The sequence below is a fragment of the Cryptomeria japonica genome, chromosome 7 (genome assembly GCF_030272615.1).
Source record: "Cryptomeria japonica chromosome 7, Sugi_1.0, whole genome shotgun sequence".
Lineage (NCBI taxonomy): Eukaryota > Viridiplantae > Streptophyta > Pinopsida > Cupressales > Cupressaceae > Cryptomeria > Cryptomeria japonica.
Genome location: NC_081411.1, coordinates 199,120,853 through 199,140,948, shown reverse-complemented (window position 1 = coordinate 199,140,948; position 20,096 = coordinate 199,120,853). Strand labels below are relative to the sequence as shown.

The 20,096-nt window shown below is 35.3% G+C and overlaps 1 protein-coding gene across 1 annotated transcript; it reads left to right on the top strand.

The window, feature by feature from the left end:
• Nucleotides 1-4,938: 4,938 nt before the first annotated feature.
• On the top strand, nucleotides 4,939-5,598 carry LOC131048189 (uncharacterized). Its single transcript, XM_057982084.1, has one exon. The coding sequence runs from the start codon at nucleotides 4,939-4,941 to the stop codon at nucleotides 5,596-5,598; it is 660 nt and encodes a 219-aa protein (XP_057838067.1).
• Nucleotides 5,599-20,096: the final 14,498 nt, after the last annotated feature.

The window sequence follows — 20,096 nt, the reverse complement described above, 5'->3', positions numbered from 1 at the left end:
AGCACTCAGACTCTTGTTCTGTGCATTAGTAATAATTTTTTGGGATGCTAGCCAGGATAGTATCTCAGGAGCTTAGGTTAGAGCCTTCCCAATTATTTAGGATATTCTTAAAATACGTGACTACCTCTATTGAAATTAGGTTAGGGTCCTCTGTATAATGACTGTCACCCAATCTAATTTTAATTATTTTATTTACTGACCTCGTCTGTTTAGTGCTATTGTGAAAAAAAATAGAATTCCTGTCTCCATCACTTAACCATAGCTCTCTGGACTTTTGGCACCAAAAAAATTCCTCTTTGGCCAGTATATACTCATAATTCACTAGTAGCCTTTTTTCTTCCATAAAAAGAGTCTGATCCATCCCTATATCCATAACGATCCTATTGAGTGCACTGATCTCACCCTCTATTCTTGATTTTGTTTCAAAATTATTACCAAAGTGTTTATTATTCCACCTCCGTAAATTATTCTTAACCACCTTCATCTTTCTAACAACATTAAAGAGTATAGACTCTATGGAATTTGACTCTTTCCACCATTGCTCAATCAATCCCAAGACCTTGTCGTCTTTCAGCCAAATCAATTCAAATTTAAAAGGAAACCTTCTAGGTTTGCATTCCTCTGTAATGGATAACTGAATGGGATAATGATTAGAGCCAGAGATGGGAAGGACTTCTATGTTAAGTGAATTAGGGAAGTTGGTCAGGCTTCCCTGAATAAAAAACCTATCCAATTTTTTCACTACGAAGCTAAAGACTAAGCTTCTATTATTCCAAGTATAAGTTTCCTTCACTATCTTAATCTCCATAAGACTAGTTCTCTATACCCAATCAATAAAATCCTTTTCTGATTGTGATCTTTTTCAGATCCCCACCTTTCCTCTTTTGGGTCCAAGATGGAATTAAAGTCTCCCTCAATGATACAAGTCTTGTTTGTGATAGTTTTTAGAAATAGATCTAGGTCCCTCCATGTCCTTCTCTTATACTTATTTTGTGTTGGACCATATACATATGTAAGCATGAATCAAAAGTTTTTTTTGATACTTTTAACCCAAGCACTCATCTAATGGGCTTGGCTATTAACCATCTCAAAGGACAGCATTCTAGGATCCCAGATTGCCACCAAGCCACCTGAGGCTCTAGTAGCCAGATACCCTACCACTTCCCTAATGCCTATTGTTTTCTTAAAGGTCCCCATATCATCTAATTTAAGCCTAGTTTTGTGTAACATAGCTATCTCATAACTAGTGGATGTAATTCAATGTTTTATGATCTACTGCATGCCCCTAACATTACACGAGAGGAATTTCATGGCTCCTTATGAAGGTACTCCCCCTTCCTTGTATCAACCATATAAGTTCATTTTACCTCACCTTCTGCAGACCCATCCATATTTATCAGTTTTGATAGAGATTTCTTGGCCCCACTCATTCTGATCAATCCCCAAAACTTCCATCCTGAATTCCACTACCTCTTCATCTTCGCTTCCCAACCCTTCCCCCAACTCATTCAGATTGCTTAACTCCCCTACCATATCTTTTAGTTCCATAATCTTCGCAATTAAGGCTTGTTTTTGGAGAGCTAATTCATCTTTGTCTGCAATTTCCTCTATAAATCTATTCATAAGTTCATTAATAATTTCATTACATGATTGGTTGATTGAATCCTCCTTCCCATCTTCAAATGAAACATCCTTGTCACTTGGTGACGTGTTATCTCTACCCTCTAGGACCTCAAGGTGCCCATTTACCAACTCGTCAGCACAAGCCACCCTTTCAACAATATTGATTATCTCTACAACCCTCATGGGGACCTCAGGAAAGGGCTCCTGACTCCCACCTACCCCTATCATGGTCTCTAATATGGTCCAAGATGGAATTAAAGTATCCTTGAATGATACAAGTCTGGTTTGTGATAGTTTTTAGAAGTAGATCTAGGTCGCTCCATGTCCTTCTCTTATCCTTATTTTGTGTTGGACCATATACATTTGTAAGCATGAATCAAAAGTTATTTTTGATAATTTTAACCCAAGCACTCATCCAATGAGCCTGGCTATCAACCATCTCAAAGGAGAGCATTCTAGGATCCCAGATTACCACCAAGCCACCTAAGGCTCCAGTAGCCGGACATCCTACCACTTCCCTAATGCCTATTGTTTTCTTAAAGGTACCCATATCATCTGAGTTAAGCCTGGTTTTCTGTAAAATAACTATCTCATAACTAGTGGATGTAATTCAATGTTTTGTGATCCGCTGCATGCCCCTAACATTCCACGAGAGGAATTTCATGGCTCCTTACGAAGGTACCCCCCCTTCCCTCTATCAACCAGAGAAGTTCATTTTACCTAGCCTTCTGCAGACCCATCCATATTTATCAGTTTTGATAGAGATTTCTTGGCCCCACTCATTCTGATTAATCCCCAAAACTTCCATCCTGAATTCCCCTACCTCTTCATCTTCACTTCCCAACCCTTCCCCAAGCTCATTCAGATTGCTTGCCTCCCCTACCACATCTTTTAGTTCCATAATCTTCGCAATTAAGGCTTGTTTCTGGAGAGCTAATTCATCTTCGTCTGCAATTTCATCTATAAATCTATTGATAAGTTCATTATGATTTCATTATACGATTGGTTGATTGAATCCTCCTTCCTATCTTCAAATAAAACATCCTTGTCATTTGGTGATGTGTTATCTCTACCCTCTAGGACCTCAAGGTGCCCATTTACCAACTTGTCAGCACAAGCCACCCTTTCAACAATATTGATTCTCTACAACCTCGATGGGGATATCAAGAAAGGGCTCCTGAGTCCCACCTACCCCTATCACGGTCTCTAATATTTTACTAGGACCACTCATTGTCTCCCCCTTAGTTCTGCCCTACTGTTGATTATGATCTTCCTTATGAGATGATGGTGTTGATATATTATCATGTGAAGGATTAGCCAAACTTTTCTATGCATATCCCACCATAGGAAAATTCCATCACAAATTACAGTCTCATTATTTTTTGGGGGCTTATCAAGTGCTACTAGGGAAGCAAAGAGAGGTACCGTATCTGGCACTAATTTTCCTTCTTCAATTTCAGAGGGAGGGTTTGGGATAGAGGCCACCTTGTTCATCTTGGATGGACACCCAACGCCCTTAGAGCCCTCCCACATTATATTTGAATTAGCTAAATTCAAGGGCTTTGTTAGTGAGGTATTGGGTGTAATGCCTGCCAAAATACCCTAGAGAAGTTAAAACTACTAACACAATAATTGAGATTAATTTTTTATTTTTTATTAACATCTATTAACAACTAATGTGTCATGTAACATCTCCATTTAATTACATTCATTAACCAATAACCATTATCAATACACATCATTACATTAATTACGTAAGTGGAAATAACATAACATCATTAATCTCTCTCTAAGGTACTTCAATGTCATTACTTATTTTACCACCATGATAACATCCTACTCAAATGATAAACATATTCCATCTTAATTTTATGCATCCTATTCATTTCCTCAGCATGAGATATACAACCTACCAAATTATCTATCCATCATGATATGCATGCCATTCTACCATTTTACTACATATTACATTCCTTCCTTAGAAATGTAAGACAACTCCATATTCATACATTCATTTTATGCACCAAATCTAAATGTGTCTTAACCCATCATTTCCTTTCTACATGCTCTTATTATTTTCTATACTAGTGCAATCCTAATGCATGGGTATAATCCATCCTTACTAATCCATTTAAACATACTTCAATCGTATCTAATACTAACATGATCTCATGCCATCTATTATGATTATCTACCCATAATGTATAAATCATAATTCATTCTTCAATCATCATGATAAACTAAATTCCCTTTTTTCTTTACTTAATCACGAGTAAGCAAAACATCACACTATTCCTTCAATCATAAAGTTCATTTACTAACTTACAAACATATTATACAAATCCATTACTTCTAATATAAGTACATGACATACATCATATACAAGTCACTTACTATCTATCTAGCATGATTTACCTATTAGCAACAATTTCAAGCACTTCTAATAAAAAATTCTAAAGTAAAAGAAACTTCTTATTTATTAAATGCAAAAAAAATTATATTTTTAAATGCAAACTTAAAAGCAACTTCTAATTTAAAAAATATGTTTTAAATCTTGATTTAATTTTTAAATATAGATTTAAAAGTAAATTCTAATTGAAAAATTATGCTTTAAATCTAGATTTAAAAGAAACTTCTAATTTAAAAAATAAGTTTTTAAATCTAAGTTTGTAAATCTAGAGTTGAAAGAAACTTCTTTTTCCATGCAAATCATTTCATATTTTAAAATAAGACTAAAATCTAATAAACATTAACCATATGAAATTAATTAATTTATCTTAAAAATAAAGACTTTTTTCTACATAAATTTTATTTATAAAAAATTTGCTAGTTTAGAAGGTTCTCTATTTGAAGTATACAATGTTAACTTTTTACGGGTTCCCAAAAAATCGCTTCTAATATTAGTTGGCTACAACTATTAGCTTTATTCAATGTTAAAACTAAATATTTGATTATAATCCACATAAAAAACTTGAATGAGCTATTTAAGAAACAAATGTTTAACCGTTCATTCCTGCAATCTAAAATCCTAGATCTCAAGGGGTGCGTCGTCCATAATCCTAGGTTTAGTCAAGAGAGTGATACATATAGGGGTGTGCTCGCTAAAAATGCACAAGCATACAGCGATCGATTCATTTGTCAAGCAATTGCATGTTCAAAACGAGTAAAAAATTCTTCAAGAAAGAAAAAGTTAAAAAAAAACAGTTAAGAGGATTGTTCAAAACCAGTTAAAGATCGTTCAAAACCAGTAAAAAATTGTAAAAGAAAGAAAAAGGAAAAAAAACTCAGTAAGAGCTAGTTTTTATCTCCAGAGCGATGGAGAGATCAGTCCAAGGTAATTCAGAGCAGAGGACAGAAACAACTGTTGAAGATAGCCTGGGCACCGCTTACCAAGTAACACAAATCTCAAGATTACCAGATGATTTGCCTGGAATGAGGAGTATGGTTTTGTGGAGTACAAATAGTGCGGGAGAATCGATACGATATGAGACTTACGTTTGCAATGATGGGGAAATTACCGATGAAGATCTTCTAGGGTATTTTCATACTGACATAACGAACCCAGAGAGGTACCTTCCACGTAATGGAATTCGAAGACGTTTGCCTGCTGCCAGACCGATTTTGTTTATGACTAATAACCAGATCGCCTTTCCACTTTATGCAGATTTAGTTAATCGAAGTCGTTCTAATGGATGGGATGTGCGTTTAGAACTATCTTATCATAACGTTCCACCAAGGATTACAGCCGAAGAAGCCGCTGAAATTGTTGGATTACCCACCACATCCCTTCACAGAAGTAATTATCCTGAAATAATCTGTGCAATTTGCCTTGAACTTTTTGAAGATGACAATGACGAAATTAAGCAGTTGGGTTGCGGCCATATATTTCATTACCAGTGCATTCTTAGATCTACTCAATTACAACCTCGGTGTCCCATCTGTCGCCGTGAATACGACAGCCGCCTTATCGAGTGAACCAGTCATCTAATTGTCACCAAAACTAAAGATTTATGGTGAGTATCTATGAAGCAAAAAGAAAATCAAATGTGTGCGGGGGCATGCCGTCTTATATATATTAAAAATATTATTTTAATTTTTTTAAAAGTCAACTCAAGTTTAAATTAATTTTATATCTATTATTTATCGTTTTAAAAAGAACATTTATATTTCTAATTAATATTTTGTTTTTTAACACTACACCATTGACTCCAATATGTCTATTGGAAAAAATTGCAAATTGTTAGGGTCATTTAGAAACCTTGTGTGCACATCAAATAACACTATCTATTAATGCATAATTGTTAGTATGCTCTATGTAAGTATGGAAATGTTTATGTTATTGCATGCCACAAACTATGGCTCTATGCTTCTTTGCATGCCATTTACTAATTAAGTCATCAAACTTGTACATTTTGCATTTACATAGGACATCTTCTTTAAAGAGTGGGATTAGATGACCAACCATTAACAACTTTCAAACAAATAGAAGGTCAAATAGTTTGGATCATGAATTGTTTCATATTCTCAACTTACTTTCTACTCGTATTGTAATTGTGCATTTAAAGTTACATGCTGAATTTTGGATAACTAAATAGTTTAGGAAAAAAGGTTTAATTTGTTCAGATGTCTTTGGTCATTAGAATTTGCACTACTAGCCTTGCTCTATATAAACTCTTATTGTCACCCATTCATTTCTATTTGAAGAGATGCATCACATGTTTTGCAAAAATTATTCTACCTCTTTTAGGTATTAAATTGTTCATGTTTTATTTTTGGCCACATAATCTATCCAGGCATACAATCTAATGAACAATCATATAATGGAACTAAATCAAATGAACCTAAAAAAATGATCTTTTTTTATTCATTGTCATGGATAGTATCATGCTTCTAATCATATAATCTGCATATGGTTATGAGTAGTTATTTTATGTCTACCTAACATTAAATTAAATTATATGGTCATTGATCTAGATGTATATAAATAGTTGAGTTGCCTTGGTTGGAATCCAAGCGATAATTATGATATATATGAGGTGGATTTTATTTATCATCATCATGTTGAGTATTGTATTATTATTAAAGAGAATTAGTGGTATTCTATTCTAAGTGGCCTAAGAAGTTGACTACTTTATTTAACAAATTATTGTCAAGTATTGACAACTTATTTTCCTTTTAAATTTAGTTTTATTGTGCATGTTGTATCAATTAAAATAAAATACTATAAATTATAAAATAGACTAAAAACATGCTACGCTATAGCTATTCGATTCCATATGAACATGTTAAGTGTCAATTGTAGAATTATGAATTATATTACAACGTGTTATGCTAATTAAAGATTGAATAATTTCTAATTGATCAAATGTGATGTTTAAATAATAGATATAAGTCTTGGGATAATCTATTCTAACAATAAGTAGGTGAAAATATTAATTCTAAGTATAAAAGTACTTGACAAAACATGCAAAAGATTCTTTTAGAAATAATATGCTAATAAGTTTTAATGATATAAATTTAATATCTCATGAAAGGTTGATACATGATTTATATGATTCTATCATAGTTTATATTGGTCATAATATTTTTTTATCCGATAATTAGAATATGAAAGAAAGAGATTAATTTAGTTATGAAAACGTTTCTCTTGAATGAATTTCCTAGAAACTTGAATGTTTTTTATTGACATGCATAATTATATTTCATAAGAGAATAGATTATAATTTAATTAAGTGGGACTTTTGGTAGTACCCAAAAAAACACTTCAATTAGTTTCTCAATTCACATTAGTTTGTGTTACTGATTTTCTAGTTATCCTTTGAATAAAGAACCATATAAGGTAGCCTGTTTAGGTATTACTCCTTACACGAGTAAACATCAACAACTTTTTTCTAAAGGTGAAAGTATTGATTCACATTCAATTAATAGAAAGAAAATGTTACATATTGAGTTACAATTATTTCAACCATGATAGTATTTAAATAACCTTTGTAGCAAGATGTTGATGAATAACTAAAAAATGTTATATAATACATGCTACATTAAGATTCCCCACCTTATTATATTGTTCCTAAAATGTCAAATTTCACCTAACAAGGGATCTCTCCTTAAGTATTACGATATAAATGTTTTGTTTAAATTATTTATCTTAATTTTAGAGTCCCAATGATGATGGTATATTTAATTATTTGATGCATATATTTTTTAGATTCAAAGTTGCCAGCTACCTTTTATCATGTCCCTTTGTCAGACCTCTTAGTGAGGTGGCATCCTACATGGTAGATGATGACTATGGGATTTCTTATTTTTAAGGAATTTTTTATCCACCTTGGAGAACCTATATTCTAGCTAGCCACTATCGTATGCTGCTATGTTGGTACTATGATAGTTTCCTATTATAAAAATGATATCAACCTCTCCATTATAAGAGTTAGGAAGAGTTCTATTTAATTGTTGATACTTGGTGTTGAGTTCATGTGTGACAAGTAATCTTATGCAAAGGAAAATTCATTCTCTTTGATTTAATTATTTCTATATAGAAGGTACCTTGCAGAAGGAAAGATAACTATTGATGAAATAGGTGTTAAATTTTTAAATTTCTATGTGCAATGTGTCTTGGTAATGACATCTTTCTATTAGAATATCACTTTGCTACCTAGGCATTGGAGATGGCTTTGGAAACCATTGGTGCTTATGCTTAGTGATTGAACTCTATAAATACTTGATTCTTAAGAGTATTTTGTATGACAAGTTGATATTTTTTTGAGACATTGTTATATTGCAGGTATCACTATATAATTCTTTGTTGTTGTTGTTACTCATGTAGTGCGCCTCCATGATTCATACTCTATGATGGTTATTATAGATAACAGTGAACTCTTTGCATGTCTTGGTACTTCATGTTTGAGATACTTCTTCATAATAGTCGATAGATTATGATACTAGTGATCATGATTCTACATTTATTTCTACTTAACAATATTCAAATTTACTATTTCATCTTGTTCATCGACATTTGTTTCATCTTGGGCCAACACGGATCATTCTTGATCATATAAATCCATATAATTTAGCATGTAGATATCGACATTAAGAAATTGAAGCTAAATTTGAAGGTTAGGAGGTTTGGAGTTGGCTTACATTCTTGCTTGAGCCTAGATATTGTATTTGAGTATGTCTGTAATCGGGCCTATGTGTGAAAACTTATAAGCCTTCATGTTGTCGATAGTTTGTAATTAAATTTCATTATATAATAAGGTATGTTCAGTATCGCCCCCATCACATTATGTCTATTTTGTTGTGTGAACTCCAACTACACAGTCCAAACTATTCTTGTGTGCAGGAAAAGTGGTGCACTAAAATAGAAAATACGAATTCAGGACTTGTCCACACACCAATGGGACTATTGCTGCAAGTTATGGAGCTATATGGAATATCTCAACTTCCCAAGGGATGTTCCATTATTCTCTATCTCACAAGACCCCTAAAGCCAATGCCTTTTATCTTAGGTCACTAAGCAAAGTGACTTAGGGATGACAATCATGAGAATGAGGGATGTTTGATCAATCTAACATGACTGCAATCCTAAATGTGCATGATATTAACAAACATGAATTAAAATAGCATGTATATGATGATAAGATGAAAGGATTAGTAAAAGATCCATCCTAAACAAGATACACTAGCTAAAATATGATTATTTATGATAATAGAAATGCTTCTAAAATGTATATTAGATTATTTCTATTCAAAAAGAGACTAAATGCTTGATAAAAATGATTTAGATTAGATGCTTAGTAGAATGCCTATAAGTGTGATGCTAAAGACTTGGATCTATAAAATGGAGAAATGAGGGCTCTATTTCTAGGGAAAATAGAGCAATGAAGGGTGAAGATTGGATGATCCTATCAAGGGTCGGGATTCAAAGTTAATCAATCCATGTTTACAATTTGCACCAATGAAATGGTGACAATTGTCAACAAGATACTACTTGAGAGGAGATGTAAGAAGCATTAAATGCTTGAGAAGACATGAAGGTTACCTTAGGAGGTAAGGATTAAGGTTACACTAGGGTCATCCATTGGATAGAACTTTTATCCAAGGGGTAAACTCTTGTGAAAAGGTTAAGGAGATAACCAAGGGTAAAGCCATGAGTGCTTGATGAGACCTGTGCGTTATATGACCGTTGAGTTAGAGAGAAAGTCTTTAATCATGCAAGAGGGTTGAGTTAACCATCAATGGTTTGGAAGACTTTCAGGGTTAACTTGTTGAAGACATAAAGCCTTTAATGATTTTTAAAGACTTTGAGGGTTTGAGAAGTGACTTCCCTTTTCTTAGGGATGTGACAATATTTAGTAGATGGGTTAGGCTAATTTAGAAGGGATTAGAAGAATCTAGAAGGGGGTGAGAGAGACAAGTAGGATATATTATAGAATGCAAGTGGATGGAAGGTAATTTTAATTAAAATAAATTACTTGATTTCAACAAAATAGGTGCAAGTGGGGGATTTAAATAAATTAGATTTATTTGTTTGAAGTGAACAATTTAATTAAATGTAAATTTAATTAAAAGGAGTAGAAAGGGGATTTAATTAAATCAAGTTATTTATTCAATTAAATGATATGAAAGGCGTACGTGAATTTAATTAAATAAATTGAATAACTTATTTAATCAACTAGAGGAATGTGAATGATTTAATTAAATTACATTTAATTAAATAGAGGAATGAGAATAAAATGAATATTAAATATTCACTTAGGAAAGTGGTCATTTTTATATGTCTAGATTTTGCCCCTCTTTGAAGTGATGTGTGTGCACATGTTAATTCAAAGAAAAATCTGATGTGTTGCCAAAATTTGATCGGTGTGATGTCGATGTCATGCCCGAGATTTGATAAATGATATTGATGATGCCCCCTCGGGAGATGAACCAATGAATTGAAAATTTGGTTGAGTTGATAACTGTTTTTGATTTGATCACATTTTTAAATTTTGTCTGTGTTTAATGTGTGCTAATTGATGCATCTCCTGATCTAATGATGTTTACTAGGATTAAAAGCAAGAGAACGAGCAAAATACATACCCCTCCTACTAACCCTAATTTACTTTTACCCTAAAAAGGGTAAAAAGTGATTTTATTTGGATCATTTGCACCATTTGACTTTTGGTGAGAGTGACATTTGGAGAGTGACAAGTTGTTGGTTCCCTATGCTTCACACCGATTCGAGCACATTCGTCAATATCGGAGGTTTGCCACGTATGGTCCACCTATAAGTCATCTAAGTTTTGTTCTTTTTACTTTTTGTTTTGTCAATTTTGGTCACGTTTTTAATTTTTTGTGTCGAATTTTCATGGTTTAGTGCATCAGGTCTGTCGCTAAGTGCATATGATAAAACAATTAGCATGTAGGGTTTCTCAACTAGGGTAGCATCTAGGATTTGTTGGGTAGCACATCACAGGTTTAGGGTGGCACATAGAATAGAATAGCACATAGGACTAATAGGGTAGAGCATGCGGAGAATAGGGTAGCTCATAGGGTTTGCAGGTTAGCACAGAGGGTAATTTTGGTAGCGTATAGGGTAAAGTTTATAGCGTATAGCCGAGTGTAGCTAGCGCATGGGTGGGAGATTAGCACATGGGAGGGATTTCTTAGCGCGTGAGAAGAAAAGTAGCTAGAAAGCAGTTGAAAGGTGGCAGTGTGGGGGAAAAATAGATGAAGGAAGATAATTTGGGGGTGGGTAGGTGTCTACCAAGTGCTTTGGGATGGGTGTTTAGCCAAATTTTGTGTCTGCTGTGATGATGTACGAGTTTGTTTAGATTGGGAAATTTCTTTTGTTGTTGAAGTACTATGCGGATTGATTGAACGATGATCCTGATTTTCTTTTGATTTGGATCTTTGATTTTTGCTTTTCCATTGAATTTGATGTCCAATATGAGTTCCAATTCATTATTTTTGATATGGTTCTTGATATGGTTTTTTGAGTTGTTTGCATTATGAGTCTTTGATATGATTTCTTGATATGGGTCGTTGATTGTTGATATAGATCATTTGATATGAATTCTTGATATGGTGCTTGTGTTATGGGTCTTGATGTTTGATATGAAACTTAATTGTATACTTGCATTATTTCATGTTGCTATTGATTTTGAATTTCGATATGGATTTTTGATGTAGAACTTGATTTGATATTTTGTTGTTTCAAGTTGATTTTGATGATTTTAGATATGGATTTGATTTTTGATATGAAACTTGATCTGATATTTCATTGTTTCAAGTTGATATTAATTTTGATTTTTGATATGGATTTGATTTTTGATAAGAAACTTGATTTGATATTTTGTTGTTTCAAGTTGATATTGATGATTGGATATATCAGATAGATGTGGGAATTGATATGTGGATATGTTTTGCTATTACAGGAATGACTTGGCTTACTTCAGTCGTGAGAGCGATTTCCTAGACCATGGTCTCTGATTCCTCGATTGACACATGTAGATAGGGATACCATTGAGAGGTATGAGTTATCCTCTTTGTGGGACATGCCTCGATATATCATTAATCGGGGTTTGCTGACAGATTTGGCCGAGGTGGCACAGCGACACAAACACCTTTCACTTGGCTACTAGTGAGATTACAGTCACTCTAGAGGACTGTTATCGGATTCTATGGATTCCTATGATTGGAGCACTATTTCCTTATGAGCAGACAAAAGAGGATGGGATAGATGCTCTTCGCTGGATATTCCACGATGAGCATGTTTGTGGATATGAGATCCCTTGGCAAGAGTTTATAGATTTTGATTATGCTCCACTACCTTCTTTACTCGTAGGTTTCATAGGTGGCTTCTTGTGTCCTGACCATAGGTCAAAGGGACTTGTAGTGGGATGGGGATTAGTGCTAGAGGATATGGTGACACAAGGTCACAGGTTTGCATGGGGGTCTTGTATGTTGGTCCATTAGTACAAAGATCTGCATCAGGTGGTGTATTTAGGATAGATCTATTTATCAGTCGGCATCACATTACTATAGATGTGGGCTTGGGAGCACATTCCTATAGAGAGGCCACTTGTAGATAGGGATTGGCTAGTTAGTCAGGATTATGCATATGGGTACATAGGGATAGTTGTCCAGTGTAAGATGGGCAAGCTAGATCATTGGAGGAGGGTGCTAGATGACATTGATACGGTCATCTGGAGATCATATATGGATTGTGACATGTGGGTAGAGGACATGCTAGAGATCCCCTATGTATATATGTCACAATACTTGATAGGGCAAATGCCTTTTATCATTGAGAGGTTCTTGCACAGTCGAGTACAATGACAATATGGTCGACAGCAGGGTGTACCACATGGAGCATGTTTATATGCTCGTCGAAGGCAGGATGTGCCAGAGTGGGGTCCAACTATTGATAGTGCAGCGGCTGTGGAGGAGTATATGCATTTGGCTAGACAAATATGGGACTATGGGTTTGGAGTGGTAGATGCTAGGATGATAGAGGAGTTTGGATCGCACTTCATGGCCCATGTTGTAGCACAGATATAAAATCTAGCAGAGATGATTCCTTCTTTTCATGATGATGAGGATGAGCAGCCCGAGAGGCTAGGGAGATAGAGAGATGAGGGAGAGGAGCTGGATAAGGGATATGGGGATGTTGGACGAGATGATGGGGGAGATGGGAGGGGAGGTGGTAGAGGGAGACAAGGAGATACAGGGAGGATTGGAGGAGGAGATGGAGAGAGGAGAGGAGGTAGATTAGTAAGGTGGGTAGCTGGTGAGGGAGGGAGGGGAGGTTTGGCAGTTGGAGCTATTGGAGTTGGCCAGGTAGGCAAGGTGATAGTAGCTATGGGTGGGATGGATGAGTTCAGGCGACTGACTCAGAGGAGGAGATCAAATATATTACCCCCACCAATGCCTAGGATAGGGACAAGGATGGGTGGTACCATGATATAGGTACCCATTTACGTCTGGATACCCACCCTCCAAGAGGATGCATAGATTAGGTCCCTACAAATGAGAGTATGGCAGCTTCAGACATAGGTACTAGCTCAACAATGCTATATTACACAGATTACTACAGAGTGGGATATGCTGATACAACACCTAGATCGAGCAGAGGCTCAAGTGGATAGCTTGGAAAGAGTAGCGACTGGTGGTTCTATGAGAGACACAATGAGAGAGATGTAGTATGTAGCCAATGAGGTTGAGTACTATAGGAGTTTATATGAGGTGGTCCCTAGAAATCATAGAGCTCCTAGCTATGCTGCGGTGCCATCCAGTCGATCCATGTGGACTCATTCGAGGACAAAGAGTAGAGGGATTATAGAGCTTTCTCGACGTGATCCACTCAAAGATCCAGGTGTTGGGACATCTGCTACGAGACCATCAACCTCAGGAGATAGTCATACTTGAGAGACTTGTCTTTATTGGATTTTGATCATTATGTTATATTTCGACAGACATGACATCTTTTGTATATTTTGATCATTTTTGAGATATATATACGACACCGATTTTTTGATCTACATGTGATGTGCCTATGGATGATGATTTATGCATTGATATGATGGTTCTATGATGATGAGGTGATTCTTAGATAAATGTTTTTGATGTGATATTGATTGATATGATTGATGATGAAGATGTAATGATATTAATTTGTGAGATGTATCTTGGAAATGAGATGTATGATAATGATATGATGCAATTAAATGCAAATTTACATGATATGCAACTAATTTGTTAAATGATATGCAACTAATTGACCATCATCATTATGTTAGTTGTCATTCCTATATAGTCACACATTTTTCCTTTCTTTGTGTTTATCATCATTTAGCTGTTATATGTTGAAAATTTATACAAGCATAATGGTATATTTTAACCATAGTGACCTAAGAAAAATTTACATGGATTTTGATATTGGAAGATGGCACAAGCGTCGAGGCATAATTGAACCAAGATGACCAGAGTGTTGCTTGCATAAATAGACAAGATTAAAATCTTTGTATGCGCAAAGTGGAACAATGTCTTCAGTGATATGTTTCGAATCACGTCGCAAGACAAGTTTTGCACAATACAAGTGATCGCCTCACAGACAAAAAAAAAAAAATATCGGAGTCTCCAACTGCTTTCTCTAGCTCGATGCATCGTTGAGAAAATTTAGGGGAGCTAATAAATCAAAAGGTTAAAATGAAAAGTAGTCAAAACCTTCATGCAAGATGTAAACAAATTATACTTTAGAAAATCATCCATCGGGTGTGTTGATGTTTGTTAATCGGATCAGTGTTTTGCTTTCTTGGCTGTTGGAGTTTTGGCTTGATAGGATTTGCTTGACATGCGATGATTCTTATTTGTTTGCAGTCAGATGAATGTTGCCCCTAGTTATAGATACCAGTCGATATGGATATTTATAGTGATTACCAAGCCATGGTGGGATATAATGAACTGATATTTGAATAAGCAAGGACAGTGACTATGCTAAGTATGTCCAGGATAATGTTGCTGATAAAGTATTGGGTGATGGCTAGTGCTTTTGACTCTGGATACAAAAGATATGAGTAATGATAGATAGAGGAGCTCTTCCCTCACAAGGAGCAACCATTGCCAGGTTTTCACCATTTGTTTTTATTGCACCTTTTTTAATTTTTTGTTATTTTTCTAAATTTTTTATTTTTTTCTTGTATTTTTCACTTTTTCTGTGCATTAGACCACTCAAGTATAACTTTTTTTCAGATGGATGGTTTGGGTTGGTTCATCGAGAACATATGATAACATAGGGACCCAACCTATTAGGTTCAAACTTCCCCTTCTTTTCTTGATCTTTTTGATTTCTTGGATTTGTTTTGAGCATGAGATCACCAAATTTAAAAATCCTAGGGATGACTTTGTGGTTGTAGCTTTTGCACATGTGCTGCTAGTATGCTTTGAGGTGGTTACAGGCATGTTGACATTTTTCATCTAGAAGCTCTAGTTCTTGGAATGTGTTGACCTGATACTCCTCATCTGGAATGAGGCCTTTCAATACTCTGAGTGATGGAATTTCTACCTCAAGAGGTAAAATTGCTTTTGATCTATACACAAATGAATATGGCATAGCTCCTGTAGGTGTCCTGATGCTAGTCCTATATGCCCAAAGTGTTGGATCTAGTTGTATATGCCAATCCTTTCCTACATCATTTACTGTCTTCTTTAGCATTTTCAATATTGTTTTATTTGATGCCTCTACTTGACCATTTACCTGTGGGTAGTAAGGTGTAGAGAAACGATGTTGGAATTTGAATTATTCACATAGTTCTCGTACACCCTAGTTTTTGAAGTGACATCCGTTATCTGTGATGATAGAACTGAGAATGTCGTATCTGCAGATCAGATAATTGAGAATAAAAGAGGCAATTTGTTTTCTAGTTACTGTGGTCACTGGGACTGCTTCAATCCATTTTGTGAAATACTCCGTCGCAATGATTATGAACTTGTGTCCATTTGAAGATGAAGGATGGATTTTCCCTACTAATTCAAGTCCCCACTGACAGAAAGGACAAGATGTTATAAATGGCTACAATTCCTATGCTAGTGTATGGATAAGATTTCCATGGATTTGGCACTTAAGACATTTCTTTGCATATTAATAAGAGTCTTTTTCCACTGTCGATCAGTAATACCCCATTGTCAGAATTTTTTTAGCGAGAGTAGGACCACTTGAATGTGTACCACATATAGCTTCATGAAGCTCATGTAAACCAGAGTAAGATTCATTACACTCAAGGCAATGGAGAAGAGTACCATATAGACCTCGAAGATAACGGGTATCAATAGTTAGGGTATAATGGGTGGCTTTCCGGATAAAGTTGCATTTTTGGTTCTGAGATAGGTCAATTAGTACAGTATTGGTTTTGAGATACTCATATATTGTTCCGTATAAAGGAGAGTCTAAAATGGTTAAGGCATAGATAACATGGGATGCAGAATTGTCATAGGCTGGGGAAAATAGTTGCTCTACCAGAAACTCATAACAACTCTGTTGCTCTAGAATTTGTAGCAGTGAAGAAATAGTAGCCATTGCATGGGCTGCTCTGTTGTCCAACCTTGGTATTTTCTCTAAGGTGATGTGTACAAAGTACTATTTGAATTCATCCACTATTCTTTTATATGGCAGCAACTTGTCATCCTTTGTCTCATATTCATTGTTGATCTGATTTATGACTAGTTCAAAATCTCCATAGACTTTCAGTTTTGTGATTCTCCATTCCACAACCATTTTGATTCCTATGACTAGTGCCTCATACTCAACAATGTTATTTTTTCATGGAAACCTGAGTTGATATAATTGGGGTATGGTATTTCCTTCAGGAGTGACGAACAAGATGCTGACACCTGAGCTATGTTGAGTGTAGGAACCATCAAAGTACAGGGTCCATTGCTTGGTGGTAATAGTAAGGACATCCCTATCTAGAAATTTGACCTCCATTGGTTGTTTTATCAGGTAGTGGTGCTTCCGCTAATTGATTTTCAATTACTTGTCCCTTGATAGCCAGATGCTCTATGTAGTGGATATCAAATTCACTAAGAATCATGACCTATTTAGCCAATCTGCCTGTAAGAGCTGCTTTGTTGAGTAAATACTTGAGAGGATCATTTTTTTCTACTATCTTGATTGTATGAGATAGCATGTAATGTTGGAACTATTGAGAGGCGAAGATTACAACTAAACAAGCCTTCTCAATAAATGTGTAATTTAGCTCATATCCATTTAATGTTCTGTTGATGTAATAGATAGGTCATTCCTTGCCTTCTTGATCTTCTTTTGTTTGTAGTGCCCCCAATGATACGTCCATTGTTGATATGTAGAGGATGAGCGACTTTCCTACTGTAGGTGGTACTAGAACTGGTGAGTTCATTAGATATTGTTTGATTTGATAGAACGATTCTGCACATTTGGCTTCCCATCTGAATGGTATTTTTTTATGTAGCAAATAATTTAATGGTAGACTTTTATCTGCTAATTAGGCTATGAATCGCTTGATAGATTATAGCTATCCTTGTAGAGATCTGAGCTGGCTAATGTTCTTGGGAGGTGGCATCTCCATGATGGCCTATACCTTTGCTGGATCTACTTCAATGCCTTTTGCAGACACAATGTAACCTAATAATTTGCCTGATGTTACCCCAAAGACACACTTCTTAGGGTTGAGCCTGACTTGGAATTTCTCCAATCTTTGAAATATTTTCTCTAATATGCCCAGATGTTCTGCCTAGGTAAATGACTTAGCTAGTAAATCATCTACATAGTCCTTCATGAAGGTATGCATCATATCATGAAAGATTGTCATCATCGCTCTTTGATAAATTGCCCCAACATTCTTTAAGCCAAAAGGTATGACATTCCAACAATGTGTTCCCCAAGGATAGGTGAACTTTGTTTTATCTTGATCCTTTGGAGCTATCTTGATTTGATTATAGCTAGAAAAACTATCCATTAATGATAGCATTGCATGGTCTACTATGAGGACTATAATTATGTCGACGCTGGGCAAAGGAAAGTCATCCTTTGTATAGGCTTTGTTAACATCCCTAAAATCTATGCATATCCTGATGCTTCCATCGGGTTTTAAAACTGGTACAATGTTTGAAATCCATTCAGCATAGTCTATTGGTTGAATAAATCCGACGTCTAATAACTTCTTTAGTTCAGCTTTGACCATTAATGCTACATGTGGATTCATATTTCACAATTTTTTCTTGACTGGCTTATTTCCTAGAGCAATAGATAAATGATGCATGATTAGGTGTGGATGAATCTCGGGCATATCTGCATAGGACCAAGAAAAGTTGATTTGCTTTTCTTTAAAGAATCTGATAAACTAGTTTTTCTTCTTCTGTGAGAGATTCTGCTAGGTGTATGTTTTTAGTTGCTTCTTCTGTACCAAATGTTGATTGATTTAGTGGGCTCAATCAATATGGGTGATTGTTCCTAAAAGTCTTCAAGAAGAGTGTCAAGTCTCCCATCCTTAGGTGCCTTAAAAAAAATTTCACCCTTAGATGTGTCATTCATTTTGACTTTTTTTGTGATATAGTGCTGCCATTGATTGGTTTTCAACATTAGACCCTTTAATTCTTTCATTTTTATGACTGAAAGACTTGGCACCCTCTTGATTACATATATCATTACATTGTTTGCTGGTAGAATCTATTTCTGGGTTGACAATACATAGGTAATGGATAATGGATTATCATCTGGGAAAATAGGTATGTCATGGTTTTCAGGTTCATCCCAGTCTATGAGATCAGGAAATATGAGTGGTAAAGAGTCATTGGGTGGGTCAAGGTTGGCTACGGTAAGTGTCATGATAGAGGAATCATTAAGGTTGTCTGGGATATTAGATATGTTAATGATATTGTCGAGGTCTTCAATGGTATCATCTTCCATGTAGACTTTCTTTTAATGTCATTGTTCATTTTCCGTAGCTTCATAGATATGTTGCGGACCAAATTCAAGTAGTCTAGACTTTACATCATGTCCTTTGTGAGAAAGGGGTGTATAAATAGCACCTTCACGTATATCTTCATTAACATTTGAACAGTTGCCCCATTCATAGTCAATATAATCAGTCTCTGAAGTGTAATCCCATAGTCTTTTAGTGTTGCTGATAGTTATGTTGTAAGGTGAAAAGAGATCCCTGATAATTGATACCAGTCTGATAGTTTTCTCTGATTTTGTATCAGAACCTGCTTGTACTCTTTGCATTTGTTCATATACTATTTCTCCTTGGGGAGTAGTAATTTTTTCAGGAGGTGATTCTTCTTTCCTTTGAATGGGTTCTAGAACGTGGTGTACTTCCTCATAAGCTTCTTCTTCTCTCTAAATGACCAACTCCACTTTTTATTTCTCTTTTTCTTGATGTTCTCTCTCTTTCCTAATTGTTTCTATTCCTTGGTGTAGGGCCTCTTGCCATGAGTCCTCATTGTATTTCTTCTTTTCTTTCCACTAAGGTTTTTGATATTTGTTTTTCTTTTGCCTTGGGGGTAGACTGTTTCTGTATCCCAATCATGTTTTTTCCCTAGAAAACTATGAAGGAGGGTCCAATGGTTCTGTAATGCCTTCTTGAGGTTTTCCTATAGGTCCTTTCCCATTGTATCCCATCTGTTGCATGATCAAGAATCCTTTTTCATACTATTGTGTTGGTATAGCTACCTCCATATTAGAAATTATGACTTCTTCCTCATCCTTGTATAGCAAACTAAGGATGTCTTTCTCTTCTAATTTGTGTGCTAGTGTGCCTAATTGGATGAATTGGCCATCAAACTTAGTGATGGGTTGTGTTGCTTGATGTGTTGATGCAGAAGGTTGCCCATGGGATTTTGGTGATGCTAGTAAGTTGGTTAGACACATGGGTTTGAAAGAGTATTCTACCATGCCTTTCTCTTTGATTTTCATCTTTTGTTTGAAGTCCATGGATAAATATTTGAGATTTTCT

What these genes read in the sequence shown, in the direction of transcription:
- LOC131048189 (XM_057982084.1), top strand. Translation starts at nt 4,939, where the DNA reads ATGGAGAGATCAGTCCAAGGTAATTCAGAGCAGAGGACAGAAACAACT.